Source organism: Adiantum capillus-veneris, chromosome 14, assembly GCF_014529385.1.
Source record: "Adiantum capillus-veneris isolate H3 chromosome 14, ASM1452938v2, whole genome shotgun sequence".
NCBI lineage: Eukaryota > Viridiplantae > Streptophyta > Polypodiopsida > Polypodiales > Pteridaceae > Adiantum > Adiantum capillus-veneris.
In genome coordinates this window covers 128396355-128415012 of record NC_140944.1, presented here as the reverse complement: position 1 = coordinate 128415012, position 18658 = coordinate 128396355, and the positions used below count along the sequence as shown (strand labels likewise).

Below are 18658 nucleotides of genomic sequence, written 5' to 3'. Positions count from 1 at the left end.
CAGCTGCGACTCGTCTCCAGCCCACTGGGTTTCACCCGTGGTGGAAAGCTTCTTCAGGATAAGTTGTACAGGGAGAGGAGGAAGATCCTCTACCCGTCTTTCGAAACAGCGAGAGCAGTAGCCGAACCACTCTTCCCTAGGACATGGGAATCTTCTTACCACTTCTTCTTTAGGATTGTCAAAGTGGACTGTTAGCACTCGCATGCATCGTGCAAATCAGTAGGCGACCTTCCGCTGCTTAGCTTCGAATGACTTCCTCTTTGGCAAGCTGCTACAACCCGGCTTTCGGAGCTTGAAGTACTTGCTTGGCCAAATGCTTCTCCCTTCGGGGTCATGTGTTTCCAGACTGGCTTATCTTTTTCTTACCTTTGGCTCGAACAGCCCCTTTAGGCTATTTTGGAGTAAAGGTTATAACTTTGACTGCAGTTTCTTTAGGGAAGAGAGGCCTCACCGTTTTCTTTCCTTCTTTGATGTGAATGACTTCTTCGCGATGAATGTCGATGTAGACGATTTCAGCCCCTTCATTGCCTTTGTTGCTGGCACTCATTGATAGTGTGTTTTGGTTGACAACACTGATGGCACTTCACCGACCTCCCACCTGATGCTTTCAATTTGTGGTTAGAACGAGCAACACAAGATGGAGAATTTACATCTTGAATACTGAAGACACTGCAGCTTGGCAGTAGTACTTCAATGAAGGCGGCTAGTGCCTCCTTAGTCTCCTCTTCTTCTGTCCTCCAATTAGAAAATTCCTTCAGCCATTTGTCCATCACCTAGAGAGAGGGAATTTACAAATTGGGAATTTACAAGGCTTGGGTGAAAACTGAAGAAATGATGATCATAACCTACAAATTACTGAAAATGCATCGTGGTTGCATGATGTCGGCGAATGGTGTGTTGCTGGTGCGTCGGTGTAGCGCGTACGTCTTTTTGGTATCGGCTAGGGCATGCCTTCAGCGCATTTCTCCTTTTTGTTGTTGATGGCGCGTGCTTTGGGTTTCTCCTTCTTTGTCGATGTGTCATAGTCATAAAATCCTCCGTTTTTGTTTTTGAATTTTTATGTGTGGTGCATATGTATATGCGTGTGTATGTATGTTAGGTGTGTGCGTGTGTATATGTGTATATATATAGAGGTGTGTGCGTATATATATACATGTGTGTGCGTATGCGTGCATGGGAATGGGGGGATGTGTGTATATAATATATATATATATATATATATATATATACATATATATTGTTTGATTTACGACAACGCTGTGGCGATGTAGAGACAGGAAGGGTGAGGATGGTGAATGGGGGGGGGTGCGCAACGTGTGTGTGTGTGTGGCGTGTGTGTGTGTATGTATTGTGTGTGTCAAGCAACGCCTGCATGGGCTGTGTACAGAGAGAGAGCATGAGCGCCGGGAGCTGGATGCCGCATGCGGGTGACACAGAGCGCGAGAGAGAGCATAAGGGCGGGGTGAGGGGGTGAGGGAGGGGAGAGGGGATGGGGTTGTGTATGGAAGATAGCGTGCATGTGTGTATGCGGACGAGCGTGAGGTCCGGGTTGGGGGTAGCCGACAGCGAGCGAGACAAGGGGGGGGGGGGGGGGGGGGGATGTGTGCTTAGTCAGAGAGAGAGAGAGAGAGAGAGAGAGAGAGAGAGAGAGAGAGAGAGAGAGAGAGAGAGAGAGAGAGAGAGAGAGAGAGAGAGAGAGAGAGAGAGGAATTATGTGGCTTAGGGGTGGTTCCCACCAAGGGAAGAGAGGGAGAGAGAGGGAGATAGGGTTTGCGAGGGGGGGGGTGGAGAAGAGAGAGAGGATATGGTGGGGGTTTTAGAGGATAGAGGAAGAGAGGGTGAGAGAGATAGAGGGAGGGGTGGGGAGAGCTTGCCCTAAGGCCCACCGTGGTTGCTCCACACACACACACACACACAGAGAGAGAGAGAGAGAGAGAGAGAGAGAGAGCTAGGGCTAGGTGTAGATAGGGGGGGGGGGGGGGGGGGGGGGGGGGGGTGTGCTTAAGGCCGAAGGGAGTGTGGACGAGAGGGGGTGGGGGTATGGCCCGCCGGGGCTAGAGTGTGGACAAGTAGAGAGAGAGAGAGAGGGAGAATATTTGGAAGAGAGAGAGAGAGAGAGAGAGAGAGAGAGAGAGAGAGAGAGAGAATAATATCTGTGGTGGCCGGCCGAAGCTGGAGTGTGACAGAAACACCAATGCGCCTACCGGACCGGATGATACAGCGGTAGAGTAGGAGAGAGAGAATATTTAGCGAAGCCGGCCAGTAAGAGAGAGAGAGATCGTCTTTTGGTGATAATGGAGGGGTGTGGCCAAACTGGCGTATGGTGAATGGTTAAGAGCGTTTTTTTTTTCCTCTTTTGGCAACAAACCTTTCCTTCCTTAGGGTGTGATTCTCAGGGTCATGGTTTCGAAAGCCGGCCATCACTCCCAAGAAGAAGGCACCTGAGAAGAAGCGGGTCATGTGGTGGACTGACACTGGCTAACTGTGTCGAGATGGATGAAGATCAGTTTGGTGGTCCAAGAGTGCAAAGAGGGTAGCAAAGACTCAGTTCATGTTCCACACCACTCTGGAAGAGAGATGCATGTATTGATGGTTCATCGAAAGGCTTCAAGCAAAGACATACGCTATCATTGTGTGTACAGTTGAGGCACAATCTTTTATATTGGGCACATGTCTTCAATGATAGATTGCATTCGGAAGCACAAAGAGAGAAACAAACACTATCTAGCAATCTACAAGGCGCTATAGTCAAGGTAGCACCCTTAACTAGGAACTCCTAATGACGAACTTCAAATTTGCCTAAGTTAGGTACTTGAACACTATGAGTAGCACTCAAGATTGAACACTATACAAGCTTGACTATGTTTTATTAATGGAATATGCAAACTTAATATGCATCACAAAAAGCTCGAAGGCTCTCTTTGGAGGTAATTTCATAAAAGGCTAGAAGGCTCTCTTTGGAGGTAATTTCAAACTTTGGTAGGCAGTTATATACGAGGTAATTTCATAAAAGGCTAGAAGGCTCTCTTTGGAGGTAATTTCATAAAAGGCTAGAAGGCTCTCTTTGGAGGTAATTTTAAACTTAATTACCTCCAAAGAGATCCTAGAAGGGCCCTTCTAGCCTTTTATGAAATTACCTCCAAAGAGAGCCTTCGAGCTTTTTGTGATGCATATTAAGTTTACATATTCCATTAATAAACCATAGTCAAATGATAAACAATCTTGGTCAATTGTAAAAGATGTATCCAGTTCGCGTAGTAAGAGCTCTTTTGGTTTTTATTCCTCTAGATTTTCTCCCGAGTCCTAAACAATTGTAAAAGATGTATCTAGTTCGTGTAGTAAGAGCTCTTTTGGTTTTTCCCTCCTAGGGCCACACCAAACGGTAACTCGAAAAAGAAACTTGGGTTGTATTCACAAGGACGTCACCTTAGGACAACCAGTGTAAACGTACTCTAATTCTCATGCAGTACAGCCGATCGGGCGCCATCAAATTAGAAATGCTTACTAGCATAGGGTAGATGCTAATTGTATGCTAGAGTACTATATATGCTAACTAGCATACAATATATGTTGGCAATCATATAGTATATGCTAGCTAGCACACTATATACTAACTGCTTTTACTATCTAGCTACAATATAGGGTATGCTTAACTAGCATACCCTATATTGTATAGCCAGCACACACAGTATATGCTAACCAAATTTAATGCTAACTAGTACACTATATGCTAATTGTTTTTACTATCTAGCTACGATATAGGGTATGCTTAACTAGCATACCGCACACAATATATGCAAGGATCCAAACAAAAGAATCAAATATGTGCATCAAATGAACTTTTTGACACGAATAAAGTGTGCTTGCTTGCTAAACCTGTCAACTATTGTCCATATTCCCGTATTTTTGTGGATAGACTTGGGCAATCCAAAGATAAAATCCATGGATATACATTCTCATGGCGAATTAGGGATGGGCAATGGCTGGAGTAATCCAAATTGCTGTTAGGAAATAAGATGTAGCTAAATAGATATTTGAGTAGCTTACTTAATGGAAAGAGAAACATTATCACACACGAGAGATTATAGAGTAGAGAGAGAGAGAGAGAGAGAGATCACACACGATATACGTGGTTCACACGGGAAAGCAGCCATTCAATGGCTTTAATACTTCTCATCGTGTGGACTACATCCACGGAAAGCAACCACTCAATGGCTTTAGTACTTCAAATGAGAAGTAAATTACAAAGGTATTATACCCTTAATAGAGCTCCCACCTTGGCTTCACTCTAACCACCTCACACCCACCTTGTTGCATCAACTTCACACTTTAAAATGTGTGTAGAAATGGCCTCCTTTTACAGGCCAAAAGGGTTGCCCTCTCTCATGAGAAGCAGTCGTGTGTAGCTGCCCTTGTGAAGCCAACCGGCCGATCGATCGATTGTTTTTTATCACTTCCCAAAATCTGCCTGGCCATAATATTTTGGTAAGTGATTTTTCTTCACACAAGATGATTTCTCTTCATAATGGGGGCCTTACAAATGTGCGTTTTTAATATAAAAAATTACAAGGGGTAAATCATTCTCCATACTTAACAATCCCCACTTGGAGACTGATCTCCGAACCAAACCTATGACTACTTTCCATCTTGGCTTCTTATCCTTGAATGCCAATTGAAGATGAGTAGAATCTCAACTACTCCTTGTTGACCACCTTTGTAAACATGTTTACAGGATTTTCACTTGTATGCACCTTTCCTAGCTTTAGTTGTCCCTCTTCCAAAAGTGTGCGTATGAAGTAATATCTCACCTCAATGTGCTTTGTCCTTGAATGAAAGGCTAAGTTCTTCACAAGATGGATAGCTCTTTGGCTATCACTATATAAGACACAATTGTCTTGTTTGAATCCAAGCTCTTCTAAGAATCTGTGAAGCTATAGAATCTCTTTGCTTTCCTCCATCATTGCTACATATTCTGCTACTCTGGTAGAAAGTGAGACCACTTTCTGTAGCTTTGAAGCCCAACTTATTGTTGTGCCTCCAATTGTGAAGACGTAGCCAGTAGTGCTTCTTTGAGTGTCTTTGTCACATGCCATATCTGCATCAGCATACACTTGCAACAAAATGTCAGTGCCTCCAAAATACAAAGCATTCGTGGTTGTCCCCTTTAGATACCTAAGTATCCACTTCATAGCTTACCAATACTCTTTACCTTGATTATCCATGAACCTACTCACAACTCCCACTACATGTGCAATATTTGGCCTTGTCCAAACCATAGCGTACATTAGAGAACCTACCGCTGTATCAAATGGAACTTTAGACATATAGTCTATCTCCTCTTGTGTCTTTGGACACATATCCTTGGTTAGTTTAAAGTGACTAGCCAAAGGTGTAAAAACAGATTTTGCATTTTGCATTGCAACCTTTATAGTACCTTCTTGATGTAATCCTCTTGAGATGGATTTATTGTCTTCTTTCTCCTGTCACTTGATATCTTCATACCAAGTATCCTCTTTGCAGCACATAAATCTTTTATTCAAAAAGATTTAGATAGCTCCTCTTTTAGGTCTTTGATGTCCTGCATGTTAGCACTTGCAATCAACATGTCATCAATTTACAACATTAGGATGATGAACTTCCAATCTCCCAAATTCTTTGTTTAGATGCAATGATCTAAGTTTGCATGTTCTAAATCTGTGATCTAGCATCCATCGATCGAAATTCAAGTACCATAGTCTTTATGCTTGCTTTAAACCATACAAGATCTTCTTTAATCTACAAACCATTTTCTGCTTACCTTTTACTTCATACCCCTTTGGTTGAAGCATGTAAATTTCCTCCTCTAAGTCACCGTGAGGGAATGTCGTATTTACATCCATTTGCTCAAGATTTAAACCGTGAGCAGCCACAAGGCTTAAGACAAGCCAAATTGAGTTCACTTTTATAACAAGAGAAAACAATTCATTGAAGTAAATACCTTTCGTTTGAAAAAACCCTTTCAACACAAGCCTAGACTTGTACTTTTCTTCCCGTCTTCTTCTTTCTTCAGCTTGTACACCCATTTGTTTTGAAGTGTCCACTTACCTTTAAGTAACTCAACCAACTCCCATGTTTGATTGCGATGTTTTGATTCCATCTCCACTTGCACACTGTTTATCCATTCTTCTTTGAATTTGTGTTGCATAGCTTCCTCGTATGATTTCGGCTCTCCAGAATCTGAGATCAAGAGATGGTAAAAGGAACGAATAAACCTTTCTGTAGGTCTACTTTCTCTTTTAGATCTTTGAGGAATAGGTTGAGGCTCCTCATTTGGTTGACATTGTTGTAGATTGTCACCGTTTGCACTCCTTGAGTCTTCACCGTCCTAAAGCTCTATGTACTCATCACCTGTTTCTTTCGTTTGTTTTCTTTCCAAGTAATCTTTGTACATATTTTGCTCATTGAAAATTACATCCTTCTAAACATTTTACCATATTCAGGATTCCATAGGCGATACCCAAAGTCACCTTCTCCATAGCCAATGAAGAAACACTTTTTGAACTTTACATCTAGCTTTGATCTTAGGATTCTATCTATGTGCATGAAAGCCTCACACCCAAACACTTTGAGAAATGAATAATTCACCGGTTTACATGTCCATGCCTCCTATGGAACTCCCCCATCCAATGTCATTGAGGGTGACTGGTTGATCAAATACACAGACGTACTTACTGCTTCTGCCCAAAGCTTAACAATAAGCCTACATGTAATAGCATGCTTCGGGCTCGCTCCATGATTCGGGCTTAACAATAAGCTTGCATGTAATAGCATGCTTCGGGCTCGCTCCATGATTGTTATGTTCATCCTTTTGGAAATACCATTTTGTTGAGGTGTACCTGGGTTTTCCTTTGCCTTTGAATGCCATTGCTAGCACAAAACCTTTCTAAACTTGGCTGCAATATTTGCTTTCATTGTCGGATCTGAGGCATTTAACCTTGGTACCTACTTCATTCTCCACAAAGGCTTTCCATCTTTGAAATATGGAGAACACATCGGATTTTTTCTTCATGACATAAACCCATGTTTTTCTAGTTGCATTATCTATGAATGCTAATAGTACAATGAGCCACCATAGGATGGTGTACTTGCAAGACCCCAAACATCAGAATGAACCAATTCAAGCTTTTTGATTTTTCTTTCATTTCTTAATTTTTTGAAATTTTACCTTCTTTTGTTTACCATAAACATAATCTTCACATAACTCTAAGTTCATTTCTTTCAAGCCTGGTAGAAGCTTCTTTGATTCAAGGATTTTCGTTCCTTTGGCACTTATATGCCCAAGCCGGTAGTGCCACACAGCACTATCGACTTCTGTAGTTGTTGTACAAGATGAAGATTGCGAGCTTACAATACACAAGTAAAGTGTACTAACCTTTTCTCCTTTGGCAACCACCAAAGATCTCTTTGAGATATTCCACCGTTTGTTTTTGAATGCAATGTTGTGACCTTCATCGTCCAATTGTCATGTAGAGACCAAATTCTTGCAAAGAGAAGGAACACGCCTAACATCTTTAAGCTTCCATTCATTTTCATTAGCATTTTTGACACAAACTATACCTTTGCCGACAATTTCACAAGCTTCATCATTTCCCAAGTATACATACCCAAAATTACCTTTGGTGCAATCTTGGAAATGTTGCTTTTGTGGTGTCGCATGGAATGAAGCCCTAGAATCTACTATCCAGGAATTAGACACATTGTCTAGTGAGAGAATTAGAGCATCTTGCTCTACTTTGCTACGTTGGCCTCTGATGTTGGCTTTTTGTCTTGAGACTCTGACTCCGTCTTCTTCTTGGACCCGCAATATTTCTTGACATGGCCCTTCTTATCGCAGTTCCAACATTCAAGAACTAAATTTGTGCGCGATTGCTCTGCCTTGAGCGATCATGCCCCTTTTGGTTTTTGAACCTCTCCTTAGGCCTTCCTCTTGTTCCGTTGATAGTGCAGCACTTGATGATTCACTTGCGCTTCTCCTTCGCATTTCCTCGCTTAGGAGAACACCACAACATCATCAAACTTAAGAGTATTTGTGCCAGAGATAGAGTAACTTACAGCCATCACAAGGCTGTGTCAACTATCCGGTAGAGACGATAGTATGAGGAGAGCTCGCACTTCATCGAAATTGATTTTCATGGATCGAAGCTGACTTATATTGGTGTTAAAGTCCTTTAGGTGTTCTACAACTGAACCATTCTCTACCATCTTTAGATTGAACAAGCACTTCATGAGAAATACCTTATTGGATGCCGATGGTTTCTTGTAGAGGCTATCAAGTGACTTCATCAAGTCCTCGTGGTCTTCATTTCAAAAACATTGAAGGCCACCATTGACGCCAAGCTTAACTAGATTATTCCGAGTGCCTTTCGGTAATCCATGCTTCATCTGGGCCACCATTAGGAGCTTCTTTCCAAGGCCGCCTAGTGGCAAATAAAGGTCCTTCTAGTAAAGATAGTTTTCAATCTGCATCTTCCAGTGTTGGTAGTTCTTGTCATTGAACTTCGCGATCTTGAACTTCCCTTCTTCCGTCATTACTCCCACTCAATTCAAGGAACCCTTCCTTGAGATACTTTAGCTACGAGAAAACCTTGCTCTGATACCAATTGTTAGGAAATAGGACCTAGCTAAATAGATATTTGAGTAGATTACTTAATGGAAAGAGACAAATTATCACACACAAGAGATTATAGAGTAGAGAGAGAGAGATAGACACAGAGAGAGAGAGAGATCACACATGATATACGTGGTTCACCCAATGTGGGCTACATCCACGGGAAAGCAAGTACTCAATGGATTTAGTACTTCAAATGAGAACTAGGTTACAAAGGATTAATAGATCTCCTGCCTTGCTTCACTCTGACCACCTCCTACCCACCTTATTGCATCAACTTCACACTCCAAAATGTGTAGAAATGGCCTCCTTTTATAGGCCAAAAGGGTTGTCGTCTCTCATGAGAGGCAGCCTTTGTATCTGCCCTTGTGTTAGACAAGTCCAAATGGACTCTCCAATCTGCCCATGTGTGGCCACCCTTGAGAAGACAAGTCCGCATTTGAAATCGGCCACCGGTCATTAACTTCCGACAACCACTGGCCAACCGACCGGACGTTTTCGACCACTTTTTGGCCTCTGTCCGGCCATAATATTCTGGCGAGTGATTTTTCTTCACGCACGATGGCTTCTCCTCATCGGGGGCCTTGTACTTAATAGTTGCTTCCCTCTGTCATACTTGGTCTTTTGGCCTACCACACATTTTTAAACATACTCTTGTATGTCCACTTTCATGGTAGTCCAATAGAAGTACGTTTCTACTCCTCCAAGAGTAGGTTGAATCCCTCTATGCCCTGCATAGGGAGGAGCATGGTATTCATGCATGACTTTCTCACGAAGGGAGTGAGTAACACATAGTCTCTTGCCATGGAGAAGATAACCATCTTGCAAGGTAATGGTTCCTCTTTCTTCCCTAAGGCAAGGGCTGACATTATGTCTTTAAAATCAAGTTCAATAGCGTACTCATCAATCATGGAAGATAGATCATTGTGAGTTGCTATAGGCACTGCATTTACCCTCGGCCATCACAATAGTGCATCAGCCACTTGATTATGCTTACCAAAATTGTGAGCAATATGAAAATTAAATTGCGAAAGAAAATTTTCCCACCTCATTTGCTTATAGGAAAGCTTTATTTGTGTCATGAAGTACTTGAGACTTTGGTGGTCCGTTTGCAAAATGAATGGAGTCCCCAATAGATAGTGCTTCCATGTGTCTAGGGCATTTAGAATAGCTAAAAGCTATTTTTTATATATGCCCAATCTTTTCTCATTGGCATTGAGCCTTCGTGTTTCATATGTTATGGCATGCCCTTCTTGAAGCAAGACTACTCCAAGGCAATCACCACAAGCATCACATTGGATCTTAAATGGCTTTGAGGGATCCGAAAGCATAAGCACTAGCTGGGAGGTAAGCTTCTCTTTGAGCTTGTCAAAAGCATTGTTCTCTTTATCAGTCCATGAGTACTTAATGTTCTTCTTTCTTAAGTCATGTAATAGTATTTCTATTTGAGAGAATTTTGCTATAAAGAGTCTATAGTATGCACACATACCAATAAAATTTTGAAGCTCATGTAGATTCCTTAGATTGAGCCATGCTTTCATTCCCTCCATCTTGGATGGATCCATACTAATTCCATCTTGAGAGATAATATGACCTAAGTATCGAATCTCTTGAAGGAAAAATCCATCTTCTTTTAATTGATAAAAAGCTTGTTCTTCCTCAAACCTTGAAAAATTACCTGGAGATATTGCTTGTGCTCCTTGAAGGACATGGAGTAGATGATGATATCATCAAAAAACACTCCAGTAAACTTGCAGTGGGGTCTAAAAATTTTCTCCATTAAACAATTGAACGTGGTTGGAGCATTTTTCAAACCAAAAAGCATGACAAGATATTCATAAAGACCAAACGTTGTACAGAACGCGATCTTTACAATATCTTCATTCACTATCCTTATTTGATGATAGCCACTTTTAAGGTCAATCCTATTGAAGTAGTTCAAATCTTGTAGCTTATCAAACAGACCTTCTACCCGCAGTATGAGAAATTTGTTTTTTATAGTGATATGATTTAGTGCTCGATTAGTCCACACACATGCGGTATGTGTCATCTTTCTTTTGCACTAAAAGGACTCTAGAATAAAAGGAAGAGGAGCTAGGCTTCACCATCCCCTTGTCTACTAGCCCATGCACTTGCCTCATAATCTCCTCTTGTTGAGCTTGCGAAGATCTATACGGAGCTTTAGTAGGCGGTGAGCTCTTGGGTAGAGACTCTATCATATGGTCATCATCCCCTCGTTTTGGAGGTAGCTCCATAGGGATGTCATCAATAAATACATCTTGAAATCTATTTAGAAAATTAGATAAGTCTAATTATTCTTGATTCCTACCACTTTGTTTTGTTAAAACATTAGCATCATTTAGAGACTCTTTGACAAAAATCATGTACGAGGAAATCGAGCTTTTCATCGACTTATCAAAAGCAGGTGAATTTACAAGTGGTATAGTATGATCAAACTCATTAGCATATATATTCATGCTCTTTTACCTGTAGGTGAAATAAATTCTCTTTTCAGGGAAATTCATGTTGGAAGCCATGCGGTTGAACCATGGTGCCCCTAGGATAACATCCTTATGTTGGAGAGGAGAGAGGAAAAAGTATTCTTTTTTAATGTAACTTTGGACATGAAGCGTAAACTTCCCAATCAAGGGAGTAACGGAGGCTTGGTGTCCCTTCAAAGACCCATTGGCAGTTACAGTATCTCCCATCTCAAAAGTTTGAATGCCCAACTTAGTTTCCAACTCTGTTGATATGAAGTTGTGAGTAGATCCAGGGTCAAAAATGATAAAGGCATCATGTTCCCTCACTTTTCCCCAAGCATAGGAAAGGGATAATCCTTTGCAATGAGAATCCTCTTTTGCTTCTACCATGGAAGCTCTAGGAGTCTCATTGTAGGCATTTCTTTTTGGGAAAGAACGATAGCCATGTCCTTGCTCCTCAAACTTAAAGCATTTGTGATCTTTGCGAAAAGCCTCTAGCTCTTCAGGAGAGATTTTGTTTTGACCTTTGTAAATTGATTTCTCCTTGGTCTTGTTGTTGTTGCTGTTGTCACATTGCCTTAGGAATAACTTTGAGTATTGTTCTTCCCCTTTGCATCATTTCAATCTTTGTTTTCTATGGGCTTGGCATTCCTTTTATCCCCTTGTTGGAAATGGATATGAGATGCAACCATAGTGTGGTGGATGAATTCGGTGATAGAACCAAGCCATTAGGCGTTGACATACTCGGCCATTTCTTTAGGTAATCCTGCACAAACTATTGCTTTTGCTTGTCGAAGTCTATCTTTTGAAAGACTGTAGCTTTGAGATGTAAATCCCTAAAGTTGTTTACATATTTGTGAATGGACTTGTGGGAGAGTAGCTTCAAGCTTCTCCATTCAGTAATCACTCTTCCTTGGCATCGCTTGCAAAGGAATTGCATCATTATGGAAATTCATAGAGTTTCCCATGTCCTTGGGGTTTTACCATTCCCGCAGAGACTAGCACACCATTGAAGACCAGATTTTTGAAAGTCCATAGCTACATGGTGTAGCTTGGAGGACTCTATGAAGCCCTCGTCTCCAAAGGCCGCATCAAATTGCTAGATGAAGGCCAATACTTTGTCAGTAGCACCAAAGGTGCCATCATAGGTGAGAAAAGATATACTCTTTCCTTCCTCTTTGAACTTCTTAAGCTTTTAAGACCTTTTCCAAGTAGGGTAGGATATGCGATGTCCTCTCCTCTTGTATTCCCTAGGAGAATACTCGCTACTTTCATTGAAAGAGGAGGAAGGTGAAGAAGAAGGAGAAGAGGGTGACCTCTTTCTTGCCTTTTTCTTCCTTTGTTACCTCTTTTCCCTTTTGGAGTGACGAGGATAAGAACTATAGGATGATCTTTTCCTCTTGGGAGGAGTTGGGGATCGTCGAGACCGCCGTCTTCATGGAGCCACATCGCCAGAGGAATTTCAAGATTCACTTCTGTCTCATTCATTGGATTGCTTCTCTTCTCTCATCAGAGAGAGTATTCTTTTGGAAGTCTCAATAAAAGGATTCATAAGCTCTCTCTTCTTGGAGAAGAATGGAAATCCATAAGCATGAAGTTGTTGAGTAACTTTGGCTTGCGAGGCAGGGTTGCCTATAGCTTATTGACTTGTCCCCGGTCTCAGTCCCAAGACCTCAAACACCTTCAAAGGTGGAGAGAGCTATCACGGAATGAGGGTAGGGAAGAGGAAGAAGAAGCATTCTTACAAGAAAGAAATAGTTCCTCACTTACCATCACTCTTGTTGCTTAGCATAGCATAGTAGCATAGTAATGATGATGAAGAAGATGGAAAGCTTAAGCATTGAAGCATGTCTCTTGGTTGGATTTTCATTCCATAGCCAAGAGTGTTAGTGTAGGCTCTCAACTTCTGAACAAGCTTGGAGAAGGAGATGAAGTTCTGTAACTTAGCACTTCACACAACGAGAGAGTGTGTGAGTGTGTGGGAGAGAGGATACCCCTCAAGCTAGCCCCCAAGTTCTGTAACTTAGCACTTCACACAACAAGAGAATGTGTGAGTGTGTGGGGAGAGAGGATACCCCTCAAGCTAGTCCCCCAAGTTTCTTGGGTTGACCCCCTCTTTTAGCCCTTGATTGAAGCTCATTGGCTCTCTCAAGCCTAGCCAATCACAAGCCTTGGTCACAACTAGCAATAGAGGTAGTCCTTGGACAAGTGTCCTCCTTTCCTTTTTGAGAGAGAGGGCGTGAATAATGCTTGAACAATTTATTAATTAAGTTAAATTCTCATTGGACCTCTCTAAGGGTCAACCAATAGTCCTTAGGCACACTATCGGAGCAACTTAGCTAGGGCCTTGACATGTGTCGCTTTTGCCTCTTTGAGCAAGGGGTGCCCTTTGGGTGAGGGAGTAGTCACTCAACCCCACCCCCTACTCTCATGGCTCGTCCCCCTCCTTTGTGGGCAATTGGTTTGACTTTCAATCCCTCAAGAACCTTGGCCCCCAACATGCTTAATCACCTTAGTCACAAGCATGGGATTAGAAAGTGCATGGTCTCTCTCTTTCTCATGCCCCTAGCCTCAAGGACTCGCCCCCTCCTTGTAGAGATTTTCTTTGACTTCAAGCACATGCCTAGCTTGACCAAGCACCTTAGTCATCAAGCACCTCAAGCATAGGCCTAGCTTAACCGAAGGTCTAAGGACTTTTACACTTACCTTTGGAGGTCTTTAATGAAGCTAACCCTAAGGTCTTTTAGGATCCATTATGCACACATTTTTCTTTAGTAGACCATCTCCTTGTGAGCCCTTGCTAAGATGAAACCATCTCCTTTTGGCCCCGTGATGAGCTTGGTCTAAAAACACATATCTATATCCCAGATCTTGTTTCCCTTTCGTCTTCCCATATTAAATGATCAGTTTAACATGAGAAAATCATTTGGGTAAAGCTAGATATTGGATTTTATGACATAGATAATTGTCAAAAATCTCTTGGTGAAACCTTCTGCCACACACAATTGATGCAATAAATTGAGTCTCAAGTAGCAAGTGATAACGAGATCAAAATTGTGCAAAAAAAATCACTAAATGCAATCAAGAAATGTGAATGCAATGGAGCATACATACTAATCATAATCAAAAAATAAAATTTAATCATCTCCTTACCTAATCACCAAAGGGTAGTGGATCATGCTCATGCCCAAATGGTGATTAGGGAAAGGGATTATTAGGGATGCTAATGCAATAGAAATTAATCGGCCTAGGTGTAGAAGCGACGACTCTAATACCACATGATGGGAATGGTGATTATGGCAAAAATGCTAGAGAGAAATTCATGACATAATTATTAAGCTGATTACAAGAGATATTAGAGAGAGAAGTTGACGCTAATAAAAGTAGCAAAGCATGATTAGATTAATGGAAAACTAATATGCAAATGGTAGATACAAAGTAGGGTAGAGTGATGGCTAGTGCATGGTTGTAAGCTGGATACAAAGTGTAGCTTAGGCGTCTTTTATGGTCTTGGGAGAGGGCATTTGATGAGCTAATCAGTGATGTCAAATTTGTAGTCTTCCAAACTAGAGAATGTTCTCAATTGTGGTGGTGCGGATGTGTCAGACACCCCAGCAGAGTGGGATAAATCGGAGACAATTGAAAGACGTGGAGGCAAGGCCGTCTCAGAATTCTTAATCCTAGCACTCATCCTGAGGCCCAGTGTGCCAAGTTTGTGGTTGCACTCATAAAGTGAGACCGGATTGGGCTATTTTAGCTAAGGTAATGATGGACATCTCTAAATTAAGCTCGAAAGATGACCAGTGGAAGGGACTTGAATTGCACAACAAGTTGTTGGACCCTCGCTAGGATGTCCTGAAATTTGGGGGCTTGACAAGAAAGCTCACTTGGAAATGCAACAGGTCTATGGATTCCTAGAATGGGGAGAGCTTTTAAGGTATCTTCACAATTCCATAACTCATTGGTCCCCTTCTCTCTCTAAGGCTAGTTGCTAGAAAGATTAATAACAAAGGTATTAAATGTCTGGGCCAACTTTGGGATTATGGTAGTTATAGATAAAAAGGAATGGACCAACTGGCTTTCCAGTATAACCTCAATGGAATAAAAGATTATTGACCAGCAGAGCCCTAGAACGGCTTAATCAGTGGTGTATGTCAAACTATGAATCCAATTTCAAGTGGAAAGCATAGCAGTGGCATAAGAATAGACATTTCCTTAAACCTCAAACCAAGACAGCGTACTTCAAACTTATGTATTCGAAAGATTGGTTCTCTCCGCTTAACAAGTTGTGCAACAAGCACTAGGTAAAGTCAAGATGGGAGACATTTGTGAAGAACGTATGGCGCCCGCAATGGCCGCATGGGATGAAGCTATTCATATGAAAGGTTTTATGGCAAGCCATGCTAACTCGGGTGAAGGTTCTCACTAGGGGAATTGGTAGGTACAAATGTATGCAATGCAGAACGGCAAAGACCTCCCCTACCTGTTCAACAGTGCCCAACAATTTGTAGCCTAGCGAGGAAAATTTGCAAATGGGTTCAAAAGACCTAGAAAATAGGAATCTTTAAGAAGGATCTCTTCTTGGGAGGAAGGTGTTCAAGAGCCAAGCGCTCCTTATCACAACACAAATAGTGAAATTTTGTTACTTCAAACATGTTTGGAAAGCAAGGAATTGATCGATTTTTGAGAAAACCATGGAAAGTGCTAAGTTCACGGAGATAATCCAAGAAAGCAAGGAGCCGTTCATCGCCGTTGGGAAACAGATAAACTTTTATGAGTAGAACAAGGCCTTGGGCGTTGCAATGACTAACTTACATGGGTAAAGGTGTGGGCCCTTGTAATGGAGTGGCTCCCCTATCAACCGATGTATCTATGACCCTTTGAAGCTATCATGGCTTGTCACGAGCATGGCATGAAGTTGTAATTTTTTGGTTTCCTTAATATAATCTACTCACAATTGTGTTGGCAAAAATAAATAAAAAATCCATATGAACACAAGATCAATACCAGAAGCATATCTAAGGTACTGATGATGAGGCCGAAAGAAGCAGTTTATTGCACAGTGATATCAAAGACATAGCTATTTTATTCCCCCAAAGTCGTAAGCACATAGTGTGCATACAATGAAGCACATGAACCTACAATACAAACAGAGCCATCCAAAATTGTATTAGAAGAAGCACATACAAGTGAAAATTTTGCATATGATTGAAGGGTTGTGTGTGTGTGTGTGTGTGTGTGTGTGTGAGAGAGAGAGAGAGAGAGAGAGAGATTTATTGTCTCACAAAGTGGTGAAATGAAGGGAAATATTTGACAAAGACGGAGGTGTATTGATAGTTTGACTTACCAATAATTTAGAGACACGTCGATGACACAAGCTTTATAAGAAGATGGAACTCAAAAAGAAACTAAAAAAGTAGTGACTCTACAGTTAAGAAAAGGAAAGGAAGATGTAGTGGAGGAGTAAAATAAAAATATGGCATGCTCTAAGTGACAATAGAAAAGGATTGTTGCTTAAGTGCACACAAGGGAAATCGGAGATATAATGTTTTTTTTTTTGGGGGGGGGGGGGGGGGGGGGGGGAGAGAGAGAGAGAGAGAGAGAGAGAGAGAGAGAGAGAGAGAGAGTGTGTGTGTGTGTGTGTGTGTGTGTGTGTGTGTGAGAGAGAGAGAGAGAGAGAGAGTATTAGGCCTATAGCCTAAAAGACTCTTGCTAGTAGGTAAAGCATGCTCATGTGTGTGTGTGTGTGTGTGTGTGTGTGTGTGTGTGTGTGTGTGTGTGTGTGTGTGTGTGTGTGAGTGAGAGAGAGAGAGAGAGAGAGAGTATTATAGCCTAAAAGACTCTTGCTAGTAGGTAAAGCATGCTCATGTGTGTGTTAGTGTGTGTCACACTCACAAGAAAGAAAGTCGTGTTGTGCCTTTTGAACTTCACAAAAACCTTGTCCTAATTCTAGTGGCCGATTGTGCTTTTGTCCTCTTCTTCTTAATTAAATGGAGATTGAAAGGAGGAGGATCGTGGTCTGGGATCCTTGTGGGGAAGAATCATTCATAAAGGAGACAAGCACTCAGCTTAGCATACTAGTGGGTTGCAATGGTCTTGTATATAATGAGAGGGGAGACTTGAAAAGGGCAAGGAGGGACTTGTACACACACACACACAAAGATGGCTAGGAGCAACTTTGTTAGAGAAGTGCAAGCAAGCCTTTGTAGCTACTCTCCAGACACGCTAGGTGTTGCATGCCTCCTTGCACCCTTGCTCGTCCTACGCTCTCTCTCCACCCTTGTCACCCTCTACCATGACCCCCAATCCCTCCTCACACCAGCCTTCACCTTCCTGTCATTCAACCTCATAGCTCTCCTTATTATAACCACCTCCATTAAGGGCTCCCCTCACACAAATAAGAGCATACCCCCTCATGTGCTCCAATTTCCTTTCACCCCCATTGAGATGTCTCCTTTCACATCTAATGGGAGTGTCCTTGGAGAAAGACCCAAATGTCAAGTGCTTACTCGAAGTATTTCTTGCCAAAATCTCCAAAAACCCTCTTCCCCCTTCTCCAAAGCCCATATGCTCTCTCGACCACCTTCTCAAACCACTTACTTGACTCAAAGGTCAACTCCTCCTCCCCTGCCTACATTAGAGGACCTCACAGATGAGGAGGCTAACAGGAGGTTTGGTGCCTTCATTGAGAGCCGTCTTGCTGCAATGAAAAAGGAAGTGCTAGAGTGAGTTGTGCCACTAATGAGCAAATACAAGGTGAAGCGAATGATTTGAATCCAAAGAAATTAATGTTATGGGAGGAGGTAGCTCCCTATGCTTATTAGCAATCTCCACAGCACCTTTCTTGGAGCATTGAGCATTGAGCAAGGTCATGTACAACCGCTCTCCTTTCTTGGAGCATTGAGCAAGGTCATGTACTTCGTTTGGAGCAATGAGCGAGGTCATGTACTTCGTTATACATTTTTGAAGGCAATACAAAAGCATCTTTGATACTTCATAACAAGTTGTGTCCCTTGAAATCAGCAAGAGATCATTCTCCTATTGCTCCCTCTATATAGCGAGATAATGTTTTTTTCTACTTCTTTAGCCATTTGTAGTGAATTGAACGTGCCCTACTACACCACAAGAGAGGGTAATAGGTGAGACAAACTTGATTTCACACTCCTTTGGCATTCTTCACAAACACACATGCATGAGAAAGAGCCGGTAACCTCGGTGAAATCTAACTGCACCAATTGTCGGTGTAGGTACGAGAGGGAGGAGGGGATAATTCATAACAATTACACTCCCTCCGTACATGGGCACCCTAAGATTCATTTTTGGACGTACTACTAGAGGGAGGAGGGGATAATTCATAACAATTACACTCCCTCCGTGCATGGGCACCCTAACATTCATTTTTGGACGTACTACTAGAGGGAGGAGGGGATAATTCATAACAATTACACTCCCTCCGTGCATGGGCACCCTAACATTCATTTTTGGACGTACTACATTGGTGACAATTAAAAACACATCGCCTTCAGTAAAT

The 18658-nt window shown here is 41.9% G+C and overlaps 1 protein-coding gene across 1 annotated transcript; it reads left to right on the top strand.

The window, feature by feature from the left end:
* Positions 1–17263: 17263 nt before the first annotated feature.
* On the top strand, positions 17264–18130 carry LOC147443108 (uncharacterized). The gene has a single exon (XM_086529784.1). It carries the CDS (start codon positions 17290–17292, stop codon positions 17854–17856), a length of 567 nt encoding a protein of 188 aa, XP_086385910.1. The 5' UTR covers positions 17264–17289; the 3' UTR covers positions 17857–18130.
* Positions 18131–18658: the final 528 nt, after the last annotated feature.

What these genes read in the sequence shown, in the direction of transcription:
- LOC147443108 (XM_086529784.1), top strand. Translation starts at nt 17,290, where the DNA reads ATGGCTAGGAGCAACTTTGTTAGAGAAGTGCAAGCAAGCCTTTGTAGC.